Raw genomic sequence first — 27,654 nt, forward strand, 5'->3', positions numbered from 1 at the left:
TGGAAGTGCCAAGTGCAGCATCCCAGACCTGGGAGCAAGGGATGGAGAGTGGGATGAGCCAGCCAGGATTGACAGCACCATCATCCCTACATCTTCAACTGACCTGGGACAGGACATCCTTGTCCTTCATCTCCTTGCATGCCTTCCTCCTGTTCCGCTTTCCAGCTCCGCTGTCCCCAGAGCTGTGGCATACAGCAGCTGGACTGCCTGCCCTCCTGCTGCCTGTCCAGCAAAGGCGCTGCCTGCCACGCTCTCGCACGCCCTGCGGTGTCCTGCTCCCTTGCCCTGCGGACTGGAGCCTGCAGAGGGGCTCTGGGGGTGCTCAGGGAGACAAGGAGGCTCCAGGGCCAAATGGGAGTTTCAGTAGCCAGCAAAGAGACCCTGCTAGTCATTTAGGGGTGATCCCGCCAAGGGGCAGGCAGGACGGATAGACGGACGCCTCACTGACCAAGGCAGTGCAGTTGGACTTTCTCTCCTTCCCTCATCCCTTCCTTCTTTTTTTTTCTTTTAATTTTGTCTCGGAAGCCACGATCCTTTAAAGATGTGCACGTCTCATTAGCTCTACCTTGACAATCATTACCGTTCCTGCAAAAGCAGGAGGAGAGCTCAGCCTGAGCGTGGGGGAGTCCATTACCTCGTAGTTAAAGGGACATTGACAACTCTGGGCTGCCCGTGGTCTGACTCCCCCTCCCGCAGACCACTGCTCCCCCTCCTGTACCGAGCGATAAGCTTCTGCTCAACGCGGGTGAGATGGAAACCTTGCGGTGGCAGGTGGTCCTGCACCCACCACCACACTCAGTGCTCCCCTGGACGGGCTGTAGGGTCAAGTCCATGCCCACAGCCCCTGGGGCAAGGGCCACTGAAGCACCCAAACCTCTCAACACGTTGCACATGGCCTTCCCGCAACCACATCTCACTTCAGGAACTGCACACTCCTGGGCTGGACCACAAGACCCAAACCTAGCCATGACAGCAAGCAGTGAGCCCAAAATGTCCACAGCAGAAGCCAGCACAGGCTGGGGTAAGGACCACCATGAGGGCCTTAGGACAAGGGCACAATCCCCATGTATGAATGCCTGGTGGCACAACCGCAACAGGGCAGTGAGCTCTGTGCTCATGAACCAGCTTCAAAGTGCAACGTACCCTACACCTACGAGTCTGTCCCTAGCTTTTCTGGCTCTGTAGGGTACAGCGTGGACCACCACACACCCAATGGTGGGGATGAGGAAGGGTTCAAGTGGGTGAGCATGCAGTGGGGTGATCCCAGGAAAGGACCCTACTCACTAAAGATGCTGGTCCAGACAGTCCTGCTTTGCCCCATAACTGGGAGCTGTTGCTCTGCCTGGCTGTCTCCAGAGCCTGCTTTGCCCCCGCTAAGTTTGATAACAGGAGATCTGGCTCAGGTTATGCAAGGGCAGGACCCCTCATTCAGGAGATTTCAGGGCAAAGACCCCAAAGTGACTTTTGATGAAACATCCCCTGTCTTCTCCCAGCCCCACGGGGCTTTGAAGCCCGGTGCAATCCTCAGGAGGCAAACGCAGCAGGGTGCAGCCCTACAGAGATGATCCTGCTGCTTTGTGCCTCGCCGGATGGGAGGTCTGCTGCAGCCACGCTGACTCCCCGCTGCTCTCTGCAAAGCCACGGCAGGAGACAATAACGCACGGCCGCGGCTCCGAGCCGTACTCCAAGGAAAGATGCTACCTCCACCCAAGGCTGTCCAAGAACTTGACAGGACTCTGTTTGAAAAAGATGTTGAAAGAAATGATCTCTTTAAGTGCAATGGGAGATATTTGTCTCTGATTTACCCTTGGCTTTTTGCTCTGGTTCAGGTAGGAGCGGTGCGGGATGGCTGGCAGATCTGAGAGCATGGCACGCCCCAGCGGGCAGAGCGAGCAGTGCCGAGGAAGGCGCGAGTCAGTTTGGAGTGCTCCCCATTTATCAAACTCACGCAGCCCGCCAGCAGAGCGAGTCTTTCTATCATTACAGCTCTCAAAATCCGATTCATACCACTAATCCTGCCTTCATTCTCCCAGATTAATAACATCTCTTTCAACCTTCACAGTGTGATAAATAGACAAAGAGAGAACAAAAGGAGAAACAGAAGTGAGAGAAAGAGCCAGAGCAACTCCACATAATAAAGAGAACCAAGAAAGGGGAAAGGAAAAAAAAAAAAAGGAAAAGAAAAGGGAAAGAAAGGAGCCGGCACACTTGACTCTGCCATTTACTTTAGCAGATTCTCCCCAAGAGCTCCCTGCGATCTTTAAAGAATGTAAAACATTGCTCAAAGGAAAGGCTCGTTAGCAACCTGACCAGCCCAGGTTTGCTGGAAATCTTTTCACTTCCAGCCTCGGCTCAGGTCAGCGCTGAAAATGAGTTTGTTGGTTTCTCGTCCTGCTCCTACCCAGACTCCGGCAGAGGCAAAGCCTCCAGCACACGCTTGCTCTCTCCTTTACTTGCACCAGCTTCTCGGAGGGGAACAGGGGGGTCTCTGCCAGTGTGTGCTCCAGGGGGGCCCCAGCAGCTCAGCGAGCCCAAGACACGCTGCCAGAGCAGCAGCACCCTCGGGTTGGCACAGCAAGGGCTGTCCCAGAAGCCAGGACCATGCTTTGAGCTTGGGATGGGGATAAAGACCAAAACCGTGATGGCAGCAGAGCAGATGTGGGGTCCCACGCCATCAGTCTGGCTGGAGGGCACCATGGGGCCCGAGGAAAGGAGAAGCCTGCGTGCACACAGATGTACTGCAATGGGCGTCTCACAAGCCCCAGCTCCCCGGGCTGCACCTCTCTGCCCGCTGCCTTGTACCCTGGCAGGGAGCTCCCATCCCTGCCCGTGCTGCACAGCCTGGACCTGCATTTGGGCCACCCAGGTCCCGCTGGCAATCGTGGAGGCTGGAGCCCCCCGACTGCTCACAGAGCTCAGCCGTGCCTGCTCCAAGCAAGGGGGTGGCAGCCACAGGCACCCCCTCCGCAGCACTCCTCTGCTCTGGTTTGTTTGGAAAAATCTGAGCTTCAGGGAAAGCTGATCCTATAGCCCAGGGAGAGCTGATCCTACAGCCCAGGGAGAGCTGATCCTACAGCCCAGGGCCCCAGGAAGCCAGCCCCACTGGCTCTGGGGCACATGGATGGAGACGTTTAGCCATTTCCCAGCCACTGCCTTCACTGGAGCCACGCTGTGCAGCTTTTTCACTCTGCCACACCGTATTGAACACTCCATGCAATCTCCGAGTTATTTTAATAATTAAATGTTTATTGGCACATTTTTTCCCACCCTGCTTCCAGACTTGCCTGATTTTCCTTCCAGCAAGTGACTTCCTTTGGTTCAGTCCTTCCATACAATGCACACCTGCAAAACGTTTCCTCTGCTCCCCCACAACGAGCAACCCCCTTCGAGCCCATCACCCGTGGACTCCTGGCAGGTGCTGTGCACACCGACTAATACCATGCCAAGCCCAGACAAACGGCTGGGGCAGAGCGCTGGTTTTCTGTCCAGAATGGTGCTCTATTATGGCTCTGCAACCACAGCCCCCGTGCAGAGGCTGGGCTAGGTTGTTTTTTTTCCTCTCTTCTTTTACACTGTTCCATATTACTCCAGGCTTTGAAGTACAGAGAAAAGCAACACTCAATGTGCCTTTTTTTTTTAAAAGCTACCTTTATCATAGCAAATCTTTTCCTTCTCCGCTGTGTCGCTGGAGAGAGATAGATATCAAGCAAAAAGAAAGTCTCCTCTTCTAACAATGGATTTCCCTTCCCTTCTGAACTTCAAATAGAAAACTCTTATCTACAGCCACAGTTGACCAGAAGAATAAAAGAAAAGAAAACAGACATATGAACTGAACCCAGGCTCTCTTTCTATTTACTCAAAAAGGCTGTGCTGGGTTCTTCACGCAGGGATGGTCTGAACATGTTTATAGCACGTATTTACTCACTTCACTAGCTATCCCCCCAGCACGAAAACCCACCCTTCCTCCAGAACAACTCTCCTCTGCTCCACGTACCCTCTGCAATCTTTTCTTTGCTTAGCAAGCTCCACGCACCTGGGCCATCCAGCACAACAAAGCCCACACCTAAAGCTGGGGACAGCAAGAGCCCTTCACACTCAGCCAAGAGTAACAGCAGCGATGCCCCTGGCTCACATAAAACATCACTTCTGTATAGTGCAAGGTTTTTAAGTGACAGGATGGATTACAGGTCAGACCTTCCTGGCTGTACTTGCACAAGATGCCTTGCACAGCCGTGGCTGAGACCAGGCTGCTTCAGCTGCCCACGACCTACCACATGCACACCCAGTGCCCAGGCACCGCTGCTGGCACTAGCCGGCTCCTCTCTGTGTTTTAAGATCTCCCTTTGAACCATCTTCTTGCCTTTGATGGAGCCACTCCAAGGAGAAATGTGCAGAACTATGAAACTTCTTCTCTTCCCCACTTCAGTCTCTGGGTACAGCCCTCTCCTGCCCTGGCTTTCCTCCCCTCCAGCTGCCTGATCTCTGGAGAGGCACTGCCAGGTCCCAGCTGGGTTGAACATCCACCTCCTGGGACTTGATGAGGTCCAGATGCTGCCAAACTACCCTCACTCCCTCTCAGCTAACAGAAATTAAAACATGAGTACTGTTCTTAACAGGTAATGATTCTCCCAAAGTCACAGTGCCAGGACCAACACGCACATAGCAGGAAACCCAAGGAGGCAGGTACTACTGCCTTCCCCACCTCCCAGTGTGTCCTGACAGGCAACTTGGGCTTCTTGAACTGTTCTCGCTTTTAGCCGTGACTGACATGGTCACACAAGCCTTATGGAACCTGGACTCACAACCACGGACTACCTCCCAGCTATGGCCATGGAGCTGATGATCCTCCTTATCCTCTCAAACCCACCTTGAGTTTAGGCACAAATTTGTTCACGAGGGGCTAGACAGACAAACCATCCTCCCCACCACTTGTGGCACCATGGGCTCTGCCACCCAGATGGACACAGCTACTGCCACGTGTTGTCCCTCAGCCTGTGAGGGGGACCCCAGCCAAAGAGACTCGCTGCTAGATCTGGAGCCAGAGTCCCAAATCAATCGGGGCAGAGAGGGCTGGGAACTTTCCAGATCATTTTCCATTAGAAATAAGTTTCCTTAATCAACTGCCAAATCTCATTCTCATTAGGAGAATCCGGAGCTCCCGGCCAAAGGGAGGATGAACCCCCACCTGAGACATGGCCAGGAATCCTCCGCAGCCACACGCAGGGACAACGTGCAAGTCCGAGCTCTGCCTCATTCAGACCAGAGACAGTTTTGGTAACTCCACCTGGCTCCAAAGCAGCCTTCAGCCAGGAGAGTGCAGCCCGCAGCCCCAGCCGCCCGGCAGGCTCTCCTGCGGTTCCTCACAGAGCTTTCCAGGCAGCAGCATCATTCCCTTCACGTTAAACTCCACAAAAGCCCCCAGTGCTCTTCCCTCGGGGCAGTCCTGGTGTTGCAGAAGGCTCCTCCCTGTGGAGCTACAACGGGAAGATCCATCAGACAAAGCACCTTCTCTTCAAGCTGTCTGATGACAGATGTTCAGCCAACGGAGCGGTGGGATTGGCGGAGCACCGCAGAGGCGCTCTATAATTCCTGCTCCTCTCCTCCTTCCTCAGCGTCTCCCAGGAGAGACACAATGATGGACGGTGACATAACTGACTGTTCCCAATCAAGGTAATGTAAGTAATGACAGCTGACGTGATTCCTGGAACGTGCAGGCACTGCGGGCCCACGTGCCTCGCCTACCGTAGGCAGCACCACCAGGGCTCATGGAGGGAGAGGAGACAGGAGCATGGAGGCCTGGCTGGGGGACAGGGGAGGAAAAGCCCTGAGACGCAGAGGCTGTCTCCAAACTGGCTGCATATAACTCATTACATCAGCCTGCAAACCGAGCGGGAGCCAAGGGGAGGTGGGTAGCACCTATCTCGTGGAGTAACCTCCTCCTGGGCTGTGCACAATGCCTGCCCCAGCCCTGGACACCGCTGTATCTCTCTCTAGTGTCACGTGGGACTGTAGTATCCCTAGTCCTTAGGAAGTGGCTTGTTGGGGTCTTGCCTGGCCCCTCAAGGTTTGGCAAGGCTTTTATTGCCCTGCCCTTGCTCCCCGCCACCATCAGTGACTACCTTCAAATGGGAACATTAAGTCAATAACCTGGAGCTCACCTCCCTGTGTGGCTGGTGCATGAGCAGCAACACATCATCTGAATCCAAGGCAAGGGGATGCAGCAGCCCCAGATCACACACATGGGTGTATGGAGACTCATGGAGGGAAAACACTGTGCAAGCTCATAGCCGCAGTCCTCTTCCAGAGCCTCGAAATTAGTAGGCAAATTTAACATGCAGAGAAGCGACCTATTAATAACCCAGCATTGACTTAAGAAGACCTTGAATAATACATAGTGCTTGTACACGGAAGGGGAAAAAGTCAAGTCCTTCTGCTTGTCAAGTGTATCTGCCTCCCAAGCACTAACACTCGACGAGAAACCTCCCTGCCAGCCAGCCACCGCTTTAAGCAGCTCTTCAGAAATGCCATTTGCTAAGATGAATGGCAAAACTTCGTGCCAAGTTAGACTGGCGTTTGGATAGGTCCAAGTATAGTGTTGTTTTAAATGTAATTAGCACTGCCTGGTAATAAAGTCCCTTTACAGCTGCCAAGTAAAAGAGGCAGCTGAGCCCTTACAGCCCACAACGATGTGCCATGAAGCCCTGTGCTGGCCATGCTGACGGGTTGCCCCAGCCTCTTCTCCACCCCATCTGCACTGCAATCCTCCCAGCAGCTCAGCCATGTCAAGCAAAACTCAGACCCAAATAGACGAAAGATTGGCAGAAGTTCAGCTGCAGGCACTGGGCTCTCCACAGCACGATGATGACAGCAGATGAAGCTACGAACGGACGATTCCCTTCCACAGCTTGATTTTGGCTTCAGTTGTTTAATGCTGGTTTTGGTGTGAGCCACTGAGCAGTGGTATCAGCATCCCTGTGTGGTGCTGTCTACTTTGCTAAATAATGACGGCAGCAGAAAAATCTGCTCCCTTTTGGGAATATTCCAAACCAGAGTCAGCAGAAAAATGGTGCCTACCTTGACAAGCACCACTGTTTTTGTAGAGGGGCTACATATACCATGCCCACTGTGAGAGGGGTGGAGTGCTGCAGAGCACCAGGGATTTGCATATCAGCAGTGATATATTGTGACTCTCAAACACCTTAATTTTTGAGAGGAGGAGAAAGACTCTGAACGGCACCTCAGGCAGAGGCTCCCAACAGCCGGTTGTTCTGACCCTCCTGTGCAGCCAGCCCACGAGGATGCTGCATGGATTTAATGCCTGCAAAGCAATTTGAAAATGAAGAGACTTGTGGCTGAAACCCAGGAGCAGCAGAGATGAGACCTAATTTCCATTCCAATCTCTGATACGGACTCACAGGAAAATCTTCCAACTCACCCATGCCTCAGTATCCCCAGAATATTATCTATTGAGCATTATAAGCCTAAACTCATTCACGTCTTTAAAGAGCTTTAGCATCTACTGCCTGAAAACCAAAGGACCGTCACCATGCAAAACATGAGCTGTGTAAGACATAAGGTCAGAAGGCATTTAAAACAGCAGCCACCCAGTGCAAAACACAAGGGAAAACATGTGAGCAGGAAACAGGACTTGTCTTCTTCAGATATAAATGAGCACCAGCTAGCAGCAGAGCTCCCAAGACACACATTTTAGCACTGAAAAGTGTTTCTACAAAGGGGACCAAGAAAAAAATGCGATAAACAGGCTCAGTTCTTAAGAGTTTGATCTCCAGAGCAATAAGCACAGAAACTGAGCCCAAAGAAAAGATCCGTATTAGCAACCAAATCCAATCATTCCGATAATAAAGAAGAGACATCCGGACTGGTGCAGAACTATTTCCAGAGCGAAGTTTGTCTCTCCAACCCTTTCATACCCTGCAGTGGCTCAATGGAAGAATACTTAAGAAGTTGCAAGTTTGGTCATAATGTGTAAAAAGCCCCTGAAATGCGACATCATTTACTCTTCTGTGGTATTGCTCAGCAGAGCTAATAAATCTTGCATGAGCTGAGCTGATTCTAATTTTCTAATATGAAAAGGCATTTGGATTGAGAGAGAGGGGAAGATAAAAGTGATTGAATCTCCAATAGCCCAGCGTCAGTGACAAGAAACATCCTGCTACGGACCCCAAGGAAGAATGGCTCCCCCTCCTCCCCGAACCACAGGCACACTCACCCGCTCGCACATCCAATTCTCCCTGCTTTCTGCTCGCCACGTCTCAGTCTCCCCTATTGACAGGACGTGGTTTTAAACACAGTTACACAAGTTATCATTTCTGCCTTTTGATCAATCTGAATTTTCAGGACAATTACCCTCTTAATCAATGATTGCTATCAGCAGCCCCTTGGATTCTTCACCAAGGCAATCGTGCCGCCGGGGCAGACGGCGTGTGCATATGCAATGAAGCTGTGGGGAGGTGCAAGTCCATATTCCCCTGACGTAGTCGTCGGCTGAAAGGGTGGAGAGCTGTGAAGGCCACTTCAAGGAACACCTGACGTAAAAAATAAGCGGAGGGAATTAAAAGGGACGTTGTGCGAGGTATCTGTGGCACAGCCGGGCTGGGGGGGCGGACCAGGGACCTGATGAAAATATCATTGATTTGAAAAATAAACCAACTAAAACAACAGATTTACCATACACCAAAACAATATATTTAAGAGCTATCTATAGCCAGCACTAACTGCCCCTAATGAGGCTAATAAAGTCCATTTCCAATTAGAGACTGGAATTATTAGAAGAAGGAAAGGCGGAGAGGCAGCTTTTAACTACCTCTAAAGATGTGGGGTTTGGATTTGGGGATTTCTGTATTTTTCTTTCCATCAGAAATTATTTAGTATCACCAAAATGCCCCTAGCATTTACACACACAAAGCAAGCCTCCCGCCGCTCTTCCCTGGCAGGAGTATGTGTTTTGGTAATTGATGTTTGCACAGAACCTCAGCTCTTGGAGGATGCGGCTCCTCCGAGGCATCTCTCACCACCACAGAAACACAGCCCCAGATATTTAGACGCCACAAGAAACCCCAAAGCAGCCAAAGTCCAGTTGCAGAGGCCGTGGGTTGGCTGGGGGATGAGGTTTAGCATCCCTGCTCTTGAAGAGCACTACCAGGCCCTTGGCAGGTTCATGCCATTTGGCTTGTGTTCTCGGCCTTCCAGCCCAGGCTGGGCGAAGGAGCACATGGCTCCCACCATGTGGGAGCGGCACCGCCACTGCCTCGACTACCTTACGGGTTTCCGCTGGGCACGGGACTCCTTGACACATCATTCTGTCCAAAAAATAGCTCGGCCAGACCCAGGCACCATTGTGTCTTTCTGAACAGCTCCTGCAGGCAGAGAGGCTGCATCTTCTCCCAGGCTTGGAAAGCACCCTGCACCTCTCGGGCATTGTGTTGGCAGGAGGGAGCTTTGGGACCTGGAGGGCAGCAGGGAAACACTGCTGGAAAGCCACCGAGCTCCCGCAGGGGAAGAGGGTGTGGTGGCAGTGTGGTGGCTTCACCATCTTGACCACTAGATCGGGCTGGCAGTAAGCAGCAGAGACAGCGCCAGGTGAGGCTGGTGGGCCAGCTGCCTTCGCAGGCTGCTGGCTGGAGGAGCTCTCCGAAAGGCACAGTATTTCACTAGCTATTTTATATGGAGAATTGCCAATCAAAGATATCCCCACTGTGTACTCCAGAGCAATAAAAATAAAAAAAACCCACAAGAAGAATTCTTTAGGCGGGTAATGGGCATTTTATTCCTTTTTATGACACTAAACATAGGCAGCTGGCATAATTACACCACAATAAAGGCATAATGTGCACCTAGCAGAACAAACTCATACTTTTGATAATTAGGCAGAGCAAACACAGTCTGGGATTCAGTCACACGGCTTCACTGTCTCCTGGATCTGCCTGAGCCTCTGTCCTCGCAGCACATCGGCCCCACTCCCCCAGCTGGATTTAGCTGGGCCCCGTGGGGAAGGCTGAGCAAGCAGAGCATCACCAGGGCTCTCCTGCACCGAGAAGAATGGCCATGCAGCTCCACTGTTCAGAGCGGACCAAGAGCAGGGTGCAAGGCAGGGAGGTGCAGGATGGGTCCATGTGCAGCTCCTGAGAGGCAGTCGGAGACCACACATGTCAGAGCACCAATGGAGGATGTCAGTCACCTCCTCATGGGCAGTGACTGACCCCCCAGGCAGGGCTGCAGCAGAACCAACTCCATGTGGCCAAATCATATATGCTACAATGGTAGAGGGAGACCCAAAACACAGGAGAGATGCAGAGCTCTTTTGGGTTTGGCAGCTCTGCTGAGGTCAGCTCCAGGAGCTGGAGGCTGAAAGACCCTCACCTACAGAAAGGGCCGGCTTGGACTTGCTGGAAGCTAGCAATTAGCTCTTTGAAGGCTTTGTGCTCCCATTAGTCCTGGTGGCCCTGCTGTCCTGCAGACCTGCCTTCTCCAAAACACACCGGCAGGCAGCAAGCGTGCTCCTCTGGTAGCTGCAGGCATCCACGCAGGACAGCTCTTCTCTGAGCAAGGAGCACAGCCAAGGCGGAGATCCTAAATGATCTCTAAAATATTAATAGCATCAATCAGAGCCAGGTTGACAGAGGTTACAACACCGGGAGAGTGCAGAGAGCAGGCTTTCCTGAAGCTGGCACGAGACCATACACTAAATATCCAGAGTTTGTTTAAAAATGGATCTGCAGGATGCATGCAGGAGCAGAGCTTGCAGAACGGCACACTGAGGTTTCATCTCCACACCACTGAAACTTGCTGGGGATGCAGACCACTGCACACAGGAGAGAGATCAGCTGAGCTACGCTCTGTCCTACGCAGCTTAATGGAAGTTGGCGGCTTTAAGGTATATTGAGCGCAATCCAGAAATGCTAGAGTATCTTGGCTCAAGGAAAGGTGAGGGAGGTGGAGCTGATCCATCAGCCATGAGTGAGAGCTGCATATCCATCTGTGGATAGGATGCCCAAGAAAACATCAAACAACATCATTATGAGCTTTTTCAACACGAGATTCAACACGAGGAAGGGAAGATGCACGTTGTCAGCAAATATAAGCATCTTGCCTCCATACCTACTGACACCCAGAAGGGCACTGCTGAGAACTGGATGAGTACTGAGCAAGCTTGGGAAGGCGGCAGTGCAGCAATCCAGACCATGACTTCAGGATGGCCATTTGCTCAGGAGCTCTGAAGCCCCACAGAGCTGGCAGCAATGTTCATGTCAGAGCACCCAAGGAGAAGATGGTCCCAGTCTGCAGGAGACAGTGCCCAGGCAACTGTGAAAACCAGCCACAGTGAGATAGCCCCTGGCTGGACTCATGCTTCGGAGTGATCAGAGCCTCCCTCCCCAGCGGGCCACAAAATAGAGGAATTTATGCCTAGACAAGGGCAAAAGATGGGCTGTTTCCGAAACAAATGCAGACCACATCTGCACACTTGCCAGCCAGTTCTTAGCAAGCCACTGTGACAGATCCAGTCCATGGACTGCAGGCAAAGAGCTCAAGCAAGGAAACCTGCAAGTGGAGACAGCAAAAGCCAGGATGGAGCCAGAAGTGCTGTGCCAGCATGGGGGAAGGGCGGCAGGAGACTTTTAATCCCAACTCTGAAATCAACTTGCTCAGTAGCCTTGGGGTTCTGAGGGATTTAATTAATTAATTTAATGAGTGTGAAGCACTGTAAGTTATTAATATACAAATTCCACTACCGTATCTCCCATCTCCCAGCTCAGCAGCTCTAGCCACTTTACAGCGAGCCCATGAGAAGCAAAAGCCAAGCCATGGCATGCCTCTGTGCAATGGGGCCCCGGCTGCACACCCACGCTTTCCCAGCCAAGACAGCAGTAGCAAAGTCGCATCCGTTTCAGCAGGATAATGCACCGTGCACAGCACAGAGCACCAGGAACACCTCATACAAAAAAAGCTCTTTCCGCTTACTGGCAAGCTGATTGCTACCATAAACCAGCCTGCTGCTGCTGGTGGAGATGGCAGGCAGTCACTCTCCCTCTTGTAACCGTGCTGGCTTGGTAGGACAACGAGGACTAAACCAGTTAATGTTTTAATCCCCAAGGCTAGAAAATCTGATTAACCCCTCACCCCTCCCCAGAGAACTACACAGGTCCATTTTCATGCTCCTATATGGAGCTCCTGTCTTTTAAATACAGAGAAAAGAGGACACAGCTCCTCTTCCAGGAACTAGGCAGCTGTGCTGGTACCCACATAAAGCTCCAGCAGAAGGGCTGGGATGCAGGGATGCTCTGTCCCTTGCCTGACCCACAGGACCCTGGGAAGGGCCATCTTTCACCCATTGTGCCTTCGCCTCCCAGCTCCTCTTGGCCTGGAATGCAGCACACGTTGCAGGATTATTGTAAAACATGCCCTGCCTCTAATCCCTTCTCCTCTTGCCTTGCTCTGGTATTGACTGCAGGGAGCAGTGTCAGGCCCGGGGTCAGGCTTGCCTCTTGCAATACCAGGGCACGCAGAAGGCTCCAGCCTCTCCAGCTGACCGCAGTACATACGAGACATGGGAAAACACAGGCTGCCCCACACCTTCACGTAAGCAGGGACGTGAGATTGGAGGCCCCCCGCTTCTGCCAACAGGGCCAGTGCCCCGCAGGCACAGCCGCAGTCCTGCGTGGCAGGTGAAAGGCCAGACCTGTGCCAGATACCCGCTCGATGGGAGATCGAGGGCCTAATTCTGACCATCCTTATGGTTTCCCTGGTTTGCTCCTGGGCTGCCATGCCAAGGGCATATTACAGGGCAGGTCTGGATGCAAGTGTGTGGCACATCAGCCACGCTGCCATCATGCTTTACACACCGTTACCGCCAGCTACAGCAAGTACCCATCTGACAGGTCCCACTCACACCATGACCAGCCCTGCAGCAACCTACCTGTCCAGATCCCACCATGAGGACCATCATGCCACTTCAGCCTGCATAACCCTTGACACTGCAGAAAGATTTCTTATCAAAAACACAAGTTGCCTAGATTTCATTGTGGGTTATTTTGCTTGCTTTCAAATGATCTCTCCAAAACTTTGTCTTTGGCACCTACAACACGCTGCCCCATAAACAGGCAGGACCAGGAGAGCCAGCGTGGCTCCTTCCTCAACCTGCAAGCAGCAACCAGACTTATGGTGTAAAGGTCTGAGCAGTACGTTTAACCTCAGCAGAGGCGCGCACACAGCCAGATGGGAACCAGGAGGCTCCTCGGTGCAGGGGACAGATGTTCAAATCCCCAGCGAGGGGAGCGCAGGCACAGCGAGGTGCAGCCGAGCAATACGGCACTCAGCAGGAAGAGCAGCACGCAAGGTCTGAGCAGCTGCCTCTCCGCCTTTCGCCCGCAGGCTACGGCGACATGCGTGTAGAACCACAAATGCCAATCTGCCTCCAACCACTTGCACAGACAAGACAAGGATGCTTTTGGTAAAGCAACCATTGCAGTGCACTCAGCAAACCGCTGCTTACAATTTCATCTAGAAGGCAAAGCTTTGGCACTGGTTAAAAAAAAAGCACAAAAGCAACAAATTCTGCTCTCTGCTTTGTCCAGTACCTGCAGGCTGTGTGGGGCCAAGTAAGACAATTGTGTTCCTCAGTTTCTCTTGAATCACCACCCTCCTGTCTTATCCGAGAGCTCTCTGTACCACACGTGGCACCAGGGAGCCTGGGTCCTTGCTGGACCCTGTAGGTGCTGCCAAATAATAAAGGCTGCCTGATCTGGGCAGACGGCATCAGGAGAGGAGTGGAGACTGTATGCGGCACCCAAGGCAACCACCTCTTCTTTCCCTGCTCAGGTACTCTGAGTTTCAGCGACGTGTCCCAGGGAAAGCAGACAGCCCGTGTCCAAGTGCAAGGGCACAGGAAGGGTCACAGCAAACAGGGTAGGAAGGGACAAGTGATGACCCACACTGTCTGCTTCAAGGCAGGAACAGCTCCATCCAATCCATCCTCACCATATTCTTCTAAACTCTGAGTTTAAATTTCAAGAGCTAAAGGTCCCACATCCCTGCCCTTATCCACAGAGACTGTTTACTGATCTCTCTGCAGCAGATAAGGACATGACCAAGAGCTGTCCACCACAACCACCCAGAATAAACTTCTCCCTTCCTCTGAGCACTTTCGTTCCTCCAAAAATGTTTTCTGCTTACGCCTTCTCTAAGCTGAACATCCCAGATCCCTCAGTCTTCTCCTGGAGGTCACGTCTTCCAGCTCTCTGATTCTTCTTCTGGGCTTTCTCCACCTGTGCCAGGTCTTCCGAGAGCAGTATGCAAAACTGGTTTGCCCCAAAGGCTAAAACTAGGCTCCAAAACACCTTGCCTAGGAAAAGAGGCAGGATTTTAACATGTGCCTAGCGCAATTTTAGTATGTATTAGCAAAAGACAGTGTAGGAGAAGCCCTGATGGTAAAGAAGTTAATTGGTGTGTGAGATGAACGCATGCTAAAGCAGACACTGGATAGCTATGGGAAGGAAGGAAGAGCTTCTTGTTAATAGGACCGACGTGCTGACATGTCCCCTTTGCAGTGGAGTAGCTCTAAATGGCTTCCACATAACAGGACCTTGTCAGAGGTTGTCTTTACCCACCCAGCAGAGACTAAACGGCAGTGAGTGAGGAACATGGGCTGGGCACAGCCTTCTGCTTGGCACGAGTTTGGCAGCGAGAAGGGTGCTCTTTCACACAGTTGTGGATTTTATGGCCAGAAGGAACTACTTAGCTACTTTCTGGTGAACCAAGACCAAGAACTTATATTAACCCTCTGAGAATCACATCTTTCCTCTCTGCTCCAAGAACAGTTTGTACAGGCACATGCTCCACAGAAAATTGCTCCTGTGCTTTTAGGATGCAATTAAAAAAAAACATCACCAAAAGCCAAAGGAGAGGGAAACACACAAAACCATTTGATTTAGGCGAAGATGGACACTGCTCTTTTCTGCCCTCTTGGGATGGGCATGTATGTTACGGCTCAAGTCATCCAAAACTAGTGAAGCCTCCAGGCTACATCTAGAGCCCCCCTCAGCTGTAGCAAGACCAGCTCCTGAGATGGCAAGAAAAGGAAATGAAATGCAAGGCTGGGATCATCACTTTGAAACTATAAGCTCGTGCCACTGAGCCAAAGCCTGTTATATCAACATGGGTTTGTGTCACCCCAGCAGCAGAGATAATTCTCCATCTCTGCTTGCTCAGCTCCTCTCCTCCCGGGACAGCTGCCGGCATGGTACTCCGCAATGCTCTGCGAAGTCTAGCTACAGAAAAAACTCCCAACGCCTCACCCAGCGGGTTAAAGTTACAGGGCTGAGCTACTGCAGAGCAAAAAGTACCCTCCTGACTGCTCCACCACGCTTGGGAAGCTGCCGACAAAGCACACAGTGTCACTTGCAGAGGAGTAAATAGCAAAAACCCCAACTTTCCTTCCCTGGGGCAGAGCCCAGAGGGGACTGTTGCTTCTTCAAGCCTCTAGCATTTAAAAGGCACTGAATTTGCACCTGTCACATAGGATGCTCCTACTCTGCGTCTCCAAGTAGCAGCCTGGCAGCAGCTCTGAGGGAGGGAGACAATCTTGCCTGCCAACAAGCCCTGGGCTGAGGAGGGGAGAGCAGAGCCCTGGCCACGCAGCCCACACGCCAAGCCTCCGCTCCCTTTGTTTTACGTGAAGGTGGATACCAAAACCAATCCCAATGGTTACTCTGCGTTATGTGAGCACCCTACCCTAGTGCGTATGGCAAACCCATATCAACAGCCCCTGGGTCCATCCAGTTACAGCTTCCAGGGAAACCAAGGCAAAGAAGTCTGATGCATCAACCCATCCTGTATCCCCTTCTAACGACACCAGGAAGAGGAAAGGGAAAAGACTGTCAAGAACTTATGGATACTCAACCTCTCTTCCCAGCATAACCCCCCGCTTGCTGGTTTTCCTTGGGAATGTGTTTTCACTCCGCACTCCTTGTTAAATAAGAAAGGGAGGACAGGTCCCCCTGCTGTGGGACAGAGAGGGCTGCTCCTTTAAGGCCCCTCCTGGATGCCCTTTCCCTTTGAGATGACTATCCTCAACTCCCTCCTCATCTCCCTCCCTTTGATTTAAGAGTTACTCTCCTGGCCCTGACAGTAAGGTATTTCTGTCCCACAGATTATAACTCACTCTGGGCTATTATTCAACTCCCAAGCCCTGGCCCTGCTGCATTTAGTCCAAACATAATATCCTTCATGCATATATTATCTGTCTCCCTATTATCTGGAATCATTTCGGAATTAAATTTCAGTCCTGCAATATTGGCTTGAAGAGCGGCTCGCTTTATGGGCTAGTCAAAGGTTAGAATACCAATCAAAATAACACTGCCGATGCAGAGAGACATTTTAATATTCCAAAACCCGGTAATTGTAAAAGGACATAATATTTTTTCCCTGATTACCCCAAAGGCAACACATGTTAACAAGGCGAGGGAGAGAGTGAAAGAAATTTCAGAGTTCAGACAGCTGCACGACAGATTTAAAGGAGAAGTCGTGGACGGCTGCCGCGCTCCAGCCCCTGGAGCAGGAGGGCTCTCCTGCCCGTGTCACTGGTGCTGCGCTCCCCAGGATGCCGTCCCCTCTGTCCCCAGCCTCGTGCCATTCATGCCACCCACACTCCCCCAAGTCAGAAGCCTTCGAGGGTGCTCGCACTGCAAGGGAACGGAGCAGCGAGAGCTACGCCAAGACAAACAGTCAAAGATTATCACGGCAGAAGAAACCGCCACGATCGGCTGGCCTGGCCTGCACAGGCCACGAGGTTGCCCCAAATTAATTCCAGTTTGAATCAGAGCTGATCTTTTTATGAAAAAAACTTCCCTCCTGAGCTGGAGAATCCACCACAGCCCTCAGTAAGTTGTTCCAACGGTTAATTACGCTCACTGTAGAAATCTGCACCTGAATTACCTCGCTTTGGCTTCCAGGCACTGGAACTGCTTATGCTTTGGTCTGCTAGACTGGAGGAGCCTCTCGCCACATTTTGGTTCTCCCTTTAGATACTTAGGGACTACAGCCAAGTCTCCCTTACCCTTCTCTTGTGTACCCTAAATGGCTCCCAGAGCCTTTACGACAAGTGTTCCCATGGGTCTTGCAGTTCTCATCCAGTCTTCAAGTTCCTAGAATCCTTTCCAATGCAGAGATGGGACCCATCATCCCTCATTGGTCAAACCAGTCCCAAAGAAAGAGATGATCCAGCCCCTCTGCTCCTACTCACCATTGCCTGTTTATAAATCCAACAGTATCTGCATACTTTATCAAAAATGATTTTTATGTTTTCTATCAGGACATTGATAAAAGTGGTAAATACAAGAGGCCTGAGAAATAGATCCCTGTGGGACCCCGCTAGGAAGACATGCACTCCATGATGATTATCCATTTACAATTAAATGCTAGGAGCTGTCAGTTTGCTCGTTCTTAATCAATGTAATGTGTGCCATGTTGATTTTGTATCACTCTTGTTTCTTAATCAAAATGTCATAAGGTACCAAGTCAAATGCCTTCCAGAAGTATATTACACTGACATGGTTACCTTTATCAACCAAACATGTAGTCTCATAAAAAAAATATCAAGTTAGTTTGAAAAAGATCTAGTTTCCATAAATCCACATTGATTGGCATTATATTACCCTCTTTTCATTCTTTATTAATCAACTATGATATCTGGCTTTTCATTACTTTGCCCAGAATTAATGTCAAGCTGATAGGGCTATAATTACTTCATCGGTCATCCCATTTGCCCTTCTAAATTACTGGTACAACATTAGCTTTCTTCCAGTCCTCTAGAACTTCCCCCATGTTCAAAGACTTATTAACAGTCCAGGGCTTCTCAGCCAGCTCTTTAAAACCCCTGTAAACCAGCCCTGCAAAATGCCAACCAAAAGCCACCACTTAACTTTATCAGAAAATTGTGTTGTAACAGCAAACCTCTTGCTCAGCGCTATGGTATCCTCTGCCTTTCTGTAAATACAGAGCAAAGTATTCATTAAAGACAGTCATTTTGCTGCTATAAGCAATTCCTTCCATTTCCTTCCAACTATGAACCAATGCCATTGCACAGACACTTTTCTTTCCTAATCTCCATGGAAAAGACACTCTTACTCCCCTTACCCCTGGAGTCACGCTTCTCCTTGTGCTTCCTTTCACAACCTCTCCCGTTCCTGCCTTCTGAGAGACACTTTTCAAAGCCAAGAGCTCTGCAGCCAGGGGTGAGGAGCCCAGGACAGCACAGCTCCCATTGAAGGAAGGTGCGGCAGGGTCTCAGAGCACTCACCCATGCTGCAAAACAGCAAAGCTGAGCACTGTGGGTACATGAGCAGCTCTTTGCAGTTAAGTGGCAACATCTATTCATGTGCTTGATGCTTTGGCCATGAAGCACTCTGCTTGAGTCCTCCTCCTCTGTCATTTCTAGCCTTACTAGGCATTTTATATTCCCTATAGCCAGTAACTCAATAAACAGGCAATTGATAACAACCACAGTAAGTTCTCAAGAAGTCTGACCTCATGAAAGCAACTTCCACGCATATGGGCCAAAAAATACACCATGTCTCAGTTGCACCCATTTCAGTGTTCTTCACCCAAAGCACTCAAGACACTTCAGCACCAAGTGCCTGAGAAGCACTCAGAGCTCCTCCTCCCACCCCAAAGGCAGAAGGAATTGTTAATGCAGAGGAGAGACAAAAAGCTGTTAGCAAATCGTTGTTTGTTTAAGACATGTTTATTTCTAGTTGCCAAATATTAACAAAAACATCCTATTACACACTTCCTCTGTCAGATTTCACAATGTGAGTAGGTGACCTTAACACATTTGTGCATATGTATTAACAGTTTCCTTCCAGCTACAAGTATCTACAGATCAATAAAGGCTAGGACTGGAAAAGGCCAGCTCTGCACACAGCCCATGTCACCTCCTGCACGGTCACACTGGACTCCCCAAGGCTTCATCAACTCTGTTTTGTGATGCCCAGAGAAGGAAAGTTGCCATCCTCCACACACATCATTCAACTCTTGCCTTTCAGAAAACCCCTCCTGGACTCCAGGAGGATGTCAAACCAGGACCAGTTTTCTGTCACTTCTAAAGGAACCACTATTACTGTATCTAAAGACATGCTGCCCTCTGTGAACAGAAATCAAAGATGGTCAAACACGCCAGGACAGCTGTCCTGAGACAGGGGCAGCTCTGTGATGGGTATGAAGAGTGTCTTTTTTAACAAATAAATAAAATATAATTTGAAAAACAAGGAATAAAACAAACCCTTAGTGGATACACAAAACACTTATCTTTTAACCACATAATATCCAGAGAGAAGTGGAAGGTCACGATAGTGTATACAGTATTAAAAATAGCTTCCACAACCCAATTCTAGAGTCACAGAGCCCTCAAGTGCCTTTGTGCCAGCCCTCCGACAGGTTATGCTGCGCTGGAAGAGACACAGTTAAGCAAGAGTATGGCAGAGGTCTCAAGTCAAGAATAACACAAGGGAGAAGAAAGGGAAACACTTATTTGCTCTTTCTTGCAGAACGCAAGACCTAGGCCCAAGAAAATGATCCGACAGTGGGTTTAAAAGAAACAAAAGGACCTGCATCTTCACAGAACATATGAATAAACAGAGTATAATTAATGCATAATTAAATAGCAAAACTCATTGCTGCAGGATGCTGTAGAAACTGAAAGCATGAGCAGATTCAGAAAAGGATGTACAAGTTTCTGGCAGATCAATGTGGTAAAAACAGTGGGTGCTGGACACGGTGGTCCGGAGGCAGCTGCCAGCTCTCAGTCCTTGAAGAGACAATTGCTGGGAACCAGAGAAAGCTGATTCGAATCATGCTCCCCTTGTTACACTTGCAAGCATCGGCTACTGGCCTCTGGCATGGAGATCATCTGGGTTAGACCTTTGGTCTGGCCCTTTTGACACCCTCATCATCCTTCTAATGCTTTTCTCACACAAGTTAACTGTAGGAAAATCCAGGTTTACCCCTCTTCTTCCACCTCCTCCCTCCATCAAACCACTCTCGCCTCCATGACGCGCTCCCAACCCGTTGGTGCTGGCACTCCTGCTGCCCGCTGCGTTTCCCATTCCCAGGCTCCTGGCCATCCTGCCTAACAGTGCTGGCTCCACTCCCACAGGGTGAGGATCCATGATGGGACCAACCATTCTGCTAACTCAAGCAGAACCTGGAATGAAAAACTACAGAGGCTCCTGAAAGAGCAAAAGGAGCACGAGCAAGAGCTGATCCTTACGTTAGAATAAGCACTAATGAATTTACCCAGGCTACCTGAGGATGCTCTTGGGGCAGCAGCTTCGTTGTAGCTTGTTAGCTGCAGCAGCTTTCCTTTTCACATAAATCTTGACCCACAGCCTCCTGCTTTCTGCACATATTATTCCACTGGTGCCCCTCATTCCTAACATGAAGCACTCTCTGCTATTTCCACCCTGAGCATCCAGCTCCAACCATGTGGCTCAGGTTCTGCACCTCAGTCCTAACCCACGGGGCCTCTGTGGATCGACATGACAGGCACATAAGGAGAACTGGCAGGTGGGATGGTGGCTCTCTATAGAGATGGTTTAGGGGGATATCTGAAATGTTGCAGCATTCAAAGAAAGCCTCCTCTGCTCCCTGCTGCCCTCCCACAAGGCTGAGCTAATCGAAGTGAAGAACATGATAAACTCTCTGCCCCGAGTCAGCTCTACGCTGACAGTTCACCAGAGATACAAGATCGCTCAGTGACATTAAAAATGTCAGCAAACACCGATCAGGCTTGACGGAGGGGATGCATTAGCAGGCTGGGGGGGCATAGGGCAAGGTAAAACTTCAGCAAATGCAGTCAAGTGCACAGGCAGCTTTTCTCCTTTTGTCCTCCACAGAAGGCTTTTTCACAGATCTCAAGACACTGTGGCCATGATCGCAGCGGTCAGGTGTGGAGCTCACCACCAACTGCATGGCCAGTTCCATCCAAAAAGGTTTCCTGGGGCAACACAAGCGTGGCAGCTAGTGGGGGCTGATTCTCATCTTCAGCTTGCCCAAGAGGCAAGTCTTGGATACTCTGAAAGAGGCCTGGAGGCACAGGGTGCTCACCTCAACTGCTCCTGCAGCACAGAAATGAAAAGGGAAGGAGTTTCTTGGAGAATGAACCCTGCGAAAGACTGTCTCAGAACCTCAGGAAGAGGGACTGCCGAGCTCTGGAGCATCCCACGCTTTGGCAGAGGCAGCACAGAGAAGGACTGTTTCTTCAGATGATACAAAATGGAGACAAAGAGGAGCTGAAGCCATGTGTGCATGGGCAGAGGGAATCTGGAACCTATTTTGTTGCTACTGCAGTACACACAGGTACACAAACATGTCTGCCCCATGCACGCACTTTTCCATACGTAATCCCACTCTTTTGCGTTGCCTTGTATTTGCAGCAGCAGTTCCCCAACTCAGTAGGGTCCTCTTGGTATCACTGCTCACAAGCAGAGACCCAAAGGACAGACAGCAGATGCAGGTGGGGCCATCCTGCAGAAAACTGCTCTCAGTCACACGTGCCATTTACACTCATGTGAACGGTTTTCTCGACATCTGAAACATCCAAGTCTCTGCATTATCCATGACCTAGAAATCAGCAGTTTCACGCTACTCCCTCCCCAACACCTTCACTTCATGGATCAGGTCAGAGGTAGACTCAGCCTAGGAGGTATTTCTAAGTCAGGAACATGCCAGAGGGAGGGGAAAAGGGGCCACCTGAGCTATGCAGTGGAGAGAAAGGGGGCTAGATACCTGTCCAACCTTATTTGTCTCATACTGGGAGCTCACTCAAAAGAGACTGACGTCCCATTGGGTCCTGCTGCTTGGCCAGAATTACTTATGTAGGCTGGAAACCCTTTCTTGTGAAAACACACAGGCAGTTCCCCCACAAGCACCCTCAGAGAGCAGGGCAGTGAGTAGCATAGAAAAATCCTCACCCTGGGGTAAGAGCAAGCCCCAGGGGAGGCAGCTCTTTAGCCATAGGCCAGGAGAGGTCCCTGCTCTCCTCTTCAACCTGGGCCACTTCCCAGACAGGCGCAGGAACCCTGGAACCACCCTGTGTCACAGGGCATCAGATATTAAAGAGAGTGAGAAAAACTTCACATTTTTAAGGGATTAGAGGGGGTGGAGGAAGATGAACATTCCTCCCACACATGATCTGAAGGAGACTGAAGCCTTACTTGCTGAGTAACACATCTGCAGAGGGGGACAACATCAACCCATGTGCTCCCATCCTACATGCACAGCCTGCAACCCCTTCAGAGAGTCGGCCACAGGAACACTTCCCTGCAACAGCTTCCCTCCTCCTCCTGCCTTTAGCTCTGTGCTTGGTACTTCATGGATACTCACCAGCCCTCAACTTAGTATCACAGTGTTTGCTGAAGCACAATACATGAATGCCCATCTTGAAGAACAGCCACTTGCCTGGATGTCCACAGGACGATGAATCCCAACTCCTAACATGCATAATCCAGGAGCCTCGAACTATGGGAAAGAGCCCTAAGTCATTTATCCTGAGGCCCAGAGGAGAAGCACAGCTGGGTCAACCTACTTCTTAGTGAACACCACGGTACATAGGGATTCTTTTTTTTTAAAATATTATTATTCTGCAGCCATCAACCTGCTGGTTACATAGCTGCTATCCATTCACCGGAAGTTTAGTGAACTTCAAATGGCGATCATTAATGGTCACTGAACTGCAGAATGCCCCAATGTGCTTTCAGATTTCATTTAACAAGGACCAGCAATCAGCCAAAAGATTTGCTCTGACAGCAGGGAAATACAAGACCCTTTGACAAGTTCAGCCGGGAATGTGCTGCCAGCATCTCTTGTTAAGTTCATGTTCTACCCTATTTGATGGAACAGATCATGCAAATTGTCCTTCTGTGGCTGCTCAGCCTGTCACTCATGCTTCCATTTAAAACAATAAATAAATAAAAGAACAAAAGAAAATCCCGCAAGTACAATGAGTCGTTTACAAGCAAATTCCCCTTACCAAGACCCCTAATTATCAGGAAGAGATGCAGAAACCCAAATAAAACATTAAATTGGATAGGGGAAGGGAATCTTACTCATCCAAAGTATGAGGCCGCAGGAAGACCACCTCATTTTCTCTTGTGTGCAGACCCCAGCCTCCCCCCTCACCCTGCTACTGCTTGTAATCACACTTGTTCTCTTCTTCCCACTTTGATTTGCGGCTTATGGCATCACCACATTTTTCCGTGCAGATGGAGCAGCTGTGGCAGGAGACCCTGTGGATGCACAGCAGGCTGCTCTTAACCACCCAAAGAAGACATGGAGCAACACAAGGCACCACACAGATAAAGTCCAAGGCATTTTGCTTCGCAAAGTGACCGCTGGGTTCTTAGGTGGACGTGCTGCTGAGACAGCTCCCCTTCCCCACAGCATAAAGGGAAATACTGATTTTTATTTGGGAATGCTTTCACATGTTTATCAACCAGAATTTGATCTGAAGGGAATCGAGCTCCTAGGAGCCTTTTACGGCTGCAAAACAAAACAGAGTCAGCAACACTAGGGCCAACACAACCTTCACTGAAGAGGGGCCTCACAGTGTCCCACTATTATGCGGAGACACCACACTGTGCCTGCCACAATGGGATTCTCCCCAGCTGCAGAACACATCCCATCAAGTACAGGAAGACTCTATTAGAGGAGATACAATAGGGAGATGGAGGACTCGCTCAGCCCAGCTTCTGAGAAAATAACTCATTTCAATGCAAAACAGCAGTAGTTATTAGACACCTCCTTAAAGAGGAAAGGAGAAGGACAAGGGGAGGGGGGAGAGAGGGAGACGGGGACCATGGCAGTTTGCACAAAAGTACCTTTTTCAGATTAATCCACTGTTTGAAGTAATCAGCAACCGGCAGCCCTAAGTACTGGCATTGTCCTGGTAACCTGTAAGAGAGAAGAGAGAGCAGGTTTGATTCAATCAGTGTCCTGACAACACAAACTCTGTTTTCTTAAGTGCATTTCGTTCTGAGATGGAAGAGACCCTCAAGTCTGCTGTAACATGCTGCACATCAGAAGGACCGCAGCTCTTGGCAAAAAAATCTCACGAGAGCACAGCTTGGCTGAAGGCTTATACACATCCAGCCACATCCAGGCTGCTGACACCTTTCAGGCCGAACATGTTGAACAGGAGCTGCGTGCAAGTGCAGCACGCAGTTCTTCTCCACAGTGGCTAACACACAAACACGACTGGAGCATCTGGGCTGTCCTTAGCTAAGTGAACTCATCACAAATCCCTGCAAAGCCATCCTGCTCAGCCAGTGGCTTACAGGGCAGACAGAAGGACTGACAATTCACCTGCCATTCCCTGGTGCTTTTCCATTTGGCCTTTATGGTTAAAACACCGAATGAGACATGAGGGAGGGAAGGAGGCACCAATGTATTCATTTCTTAGGTAGTAATTCTGCAAGACCAACTTTTTAGGGCTAAGAAAGTGAAGGCTGTTTTCCAAGCAGGTGCCTGGAAGAAGAGAGCAGTCACAACTCTGAAGATACAAGGTGCTGCACACTGTCTCGCTATGGGTTTGAGCAGCAGCAACCAGAGCTGGGAGCACACGTATTTATCCTCTCCCTTCCTACAGCGAGCCGCTGAAATAGAGCTCACAAAACAAAATGGCACCGGTAAGTGAGGTGGCTTGCCTGAAGGGCCAGCAGGACCCCAGGATTTGGAAAGCTGTTCCTCGCACACTGTGCCCACCCCAATGTGTTCGCAGTGGAGCTACGATGGGGAAGGCTGAGTGGCAAAGCCATGCGGCTCCAGCCAAGCCTGTGCAGGGAGATGAGTTATGTGAGTTTTCCCCGGCCGGTTTGATCTGATCAAGAGTAATTGATGGATCTTGTTCATTCACATACTGCTGAGCACGCCTGGGGCATTGGTCACAGGATCTTTAACTGAAGCAAAGGAACATCCCAAATAAATATGTCAACTAAATAAATGACTAAATTAGACCCGTTTGTGCATGTTAAAAGCCACAACCCCAGAAATCGGCTTTTGCAAACAGAGGGGGATGGGGATTCTCACAACTTCCTCGGGCATCTGGGGGCTGTCAGAGGAGGTTGTAAGGGAGGAAGAAAGAGCTGTAAATGCCAGCATTGGCTGCTCAAACACCCCAACACAGACCATGTCCAGGGCAAAGTCTTCTCCCACTCTCCATAAGGGAAAGAGTGAAAAACCCAGATTCAACTTCAGACTCAAGGCTGAAATTCAGGAACAAGCTTTGGCCAGATGTAGATACAAGCTAGGTACACTGCCTTGAGCTGGGGTGTACCATCAGCACCTCATGCAGTACCTGAGTGCTCAGCCCAGCTCCAAACCCTCTGGTGAAGAGGGCAGCGTCTCTTCAGCCCTACAAGCAGTTTTCCAATAAGGAGATGAAGGAGGGACACAGATAAGGTACCTGTGGATAATGTGAGACTCAGAGTAGTGCAGTACCAGAGTGGTTTGGTCTCGGTGCTGCCTCCATTTCTATGGGAAGAAAGGGAAGGAAGCTTGCAAACATTTCCAGGGGAATCTCCCAGGAATATGTGGCCAATGGAGCCAGCACACTCTGAGCCCCAGCAGTGCACTGGCTTTGTGAGCCCTGCTTAGACTAAGAAAGGAATAAACTCTCTGTGACAAAAAAGAAATGCCTCGTCCTGAAAAGATGTACATGTCATCATTTAAGAGCAATAATTTAAGTCATACAAACACATTTGAATAAGGAGGTCCAGGGGAATCTCTTTGAAAGTAGGAAGCCTGTCAAAAGCATGAGCTTGCAAGCAGCAGGGCTATGGCGATTTGCAGGGGAAGCCATGTGACTTGACAGCACGGTCTCATCTCTGGGCACGGCTCATCTGATGCTAGCACCACCGCACTGAAATAAACCACCTGGAGTCACTCCTCGCAATTGCATAGCCGTCACAGAAAGAGCAGCCTCGTCCACGCATTTTACAGCCATTACACATATGTCCATGACATCCCGTAGTTGAACAGACCCCACCAGCCCGCTAAGAAATCTCTTCCTCCAGGAAAGCTGCTTTCTATTGGTGCCCAAATTAAAAAAAAAGATCACAGGAAAAGGAACCATTTAAAACAAATGACTGGTCTAATACAGACACATAATCAGCTTAACCTCTCCTTACACTGCTCACATTTAGCTAGAGAGAATGATGACAGCAGTTTGCAAAAGGTATGTTACTAACAGCTGGGTTTCTCCTCCCAACCCAAAAGGTTTTCATTAATACAGGTCTCAGCCTAGCTCCAGTTAGAGGAATAATTATTATCTCCCTTAACATTTGGATAGGGCCCACAAGAAGCGAGTACAGCATCGTTCTTGTTAGCCACAGGAATTGACAGCTAACCACCCAGTGCAATGAATGACATCTAAAGCGTTTCCATCCCCATGGGACCAAAAGGCCCAGCAAACTGGACAGTCTGGTTCTACTTCCACCCTGAGACTGATGGCAGTATGCTCTGGGCGCTGGACAGTGGGTCTTTAATTGGAGAAAATAAATGTTCCAAATAAATATGTCAACTAAATAAATGACCCATTTTTGCAAACAAGTAACAACCCCAGAAACTGCCTGTGAAGCGGTGTAACCTAAGGACATCCGCCCTCCCCCTCTGTGCTTGTGCTCCCCTCATTTCACATCAGCACCAGAGAGCCTTCACCAAGTTTTTCAAGCACTAGAAGACCTACACTCATGCTATAACCTGTGTGGGCTGTGAGCAGCATGGACCAAAGCATCAGTCTACTCCCTGAGCTGGAAGTTGCAGACCTGGTGGCTCCAGGCTAGCAGGGATACAGCCACCCAATGCACTTGCCTTTAGCGAAGGATTGTCCTATGGGTCTGGTCCAGTCTGGGTTACGTAGTGCTCCCAGCACAGGGGACCAGGGGCTCTCACTGCACAGAAACCAGGTCCCCAGGTAGCTATGGGAAGGAAAACACTGCTGCAACGTCTTGTCCCCAGCTCCAAGCTTGTCACCTGCAGTGGTCCCCCACTCCTCAGCCTGGTGACCAGGCAGGAGTTTCTCCAGCATCTTCTCCAGGTTGGAGTGAACAAGGCACATCTGTGGCTCTCCTGGGGAACAGAAGTGCCAGGCCCTGTAAGGGATTATCTCCATTTATCAGGGCCACCATCCACTTGAGCAGCCCATTTGGTAAACATGCTCTTATGCTCAGTATGGCTTCTGGCTCTTGCAAGAGTCAGTCTTGCTCACTGGGGGCAGCTTTGCTTGAGCAAAGAGCTCAGCATTCAGCCCTCCCTCAGGTAAGGAACAAGAGAAATGATGGCACATTTCACTGCATTCAACATCACATGATCCTTCCGGCTTTTGAACGAGGTCTCACTGCCTCCCCAAACACTGAAGCTCTCACTGCTTGGGAAGGAAGCTGGCTCTTTAAACCACCCCATCAGCCAAATGTCGTGGCTTCAGGTACAACTGCACTTGATAGAGAGAAACTTGAAAATTGCTGTGGGATTTTCCAGCCTCCAGTGCACCTCTGGTGAAGTCTGTCCTCCCAGAAGCAGAGATGTGAGCGCACAACCTCTGCCCACTCCCAAAACACAAGTCCCCTTGGGACAGAAGAGCAAGTGACA

At 50.2% G+C, this 27,654-nt stretch overlaps 1 protein-coding gene across 1 annotated transcript in view; it reads right to left on the reverse strand.

Moving 5' to 3' along the window:
• Positions 1-27,654, reverse strand: part of ERI3 (ERI1 exoribonuclease family member 3) — a 134,801-nt gene that overhangs the window by 57,078 nt on the left and 50,069 nt on the right. Inside the window, exon 6 of the mRNA XM_068406331.1 lies at positions 23,889-23,961. Coding sequence (XP_068262432.1) covers positions 23,889-23,961 — 73 coding nt within the window. The remainder of the gene's footprint in view (positions 1-23,888; positions 23,962-27,654) is intronic.

The sequence above is a fragment of the Nyctibius grandis genome, chromosome 8 (genome assembly GCF_013368605.1).
Source record: "Nyctibius grandis isolate bNycGra1 chromosome 8, bNycGra1.pri, whole genome shotgun sequence".
NCBI lineage: Eukaryota > Metazoa > Chordata > Aves > Nyctibiiformes > Nyctibiidae > Nyctibius > Nyctibius grandis.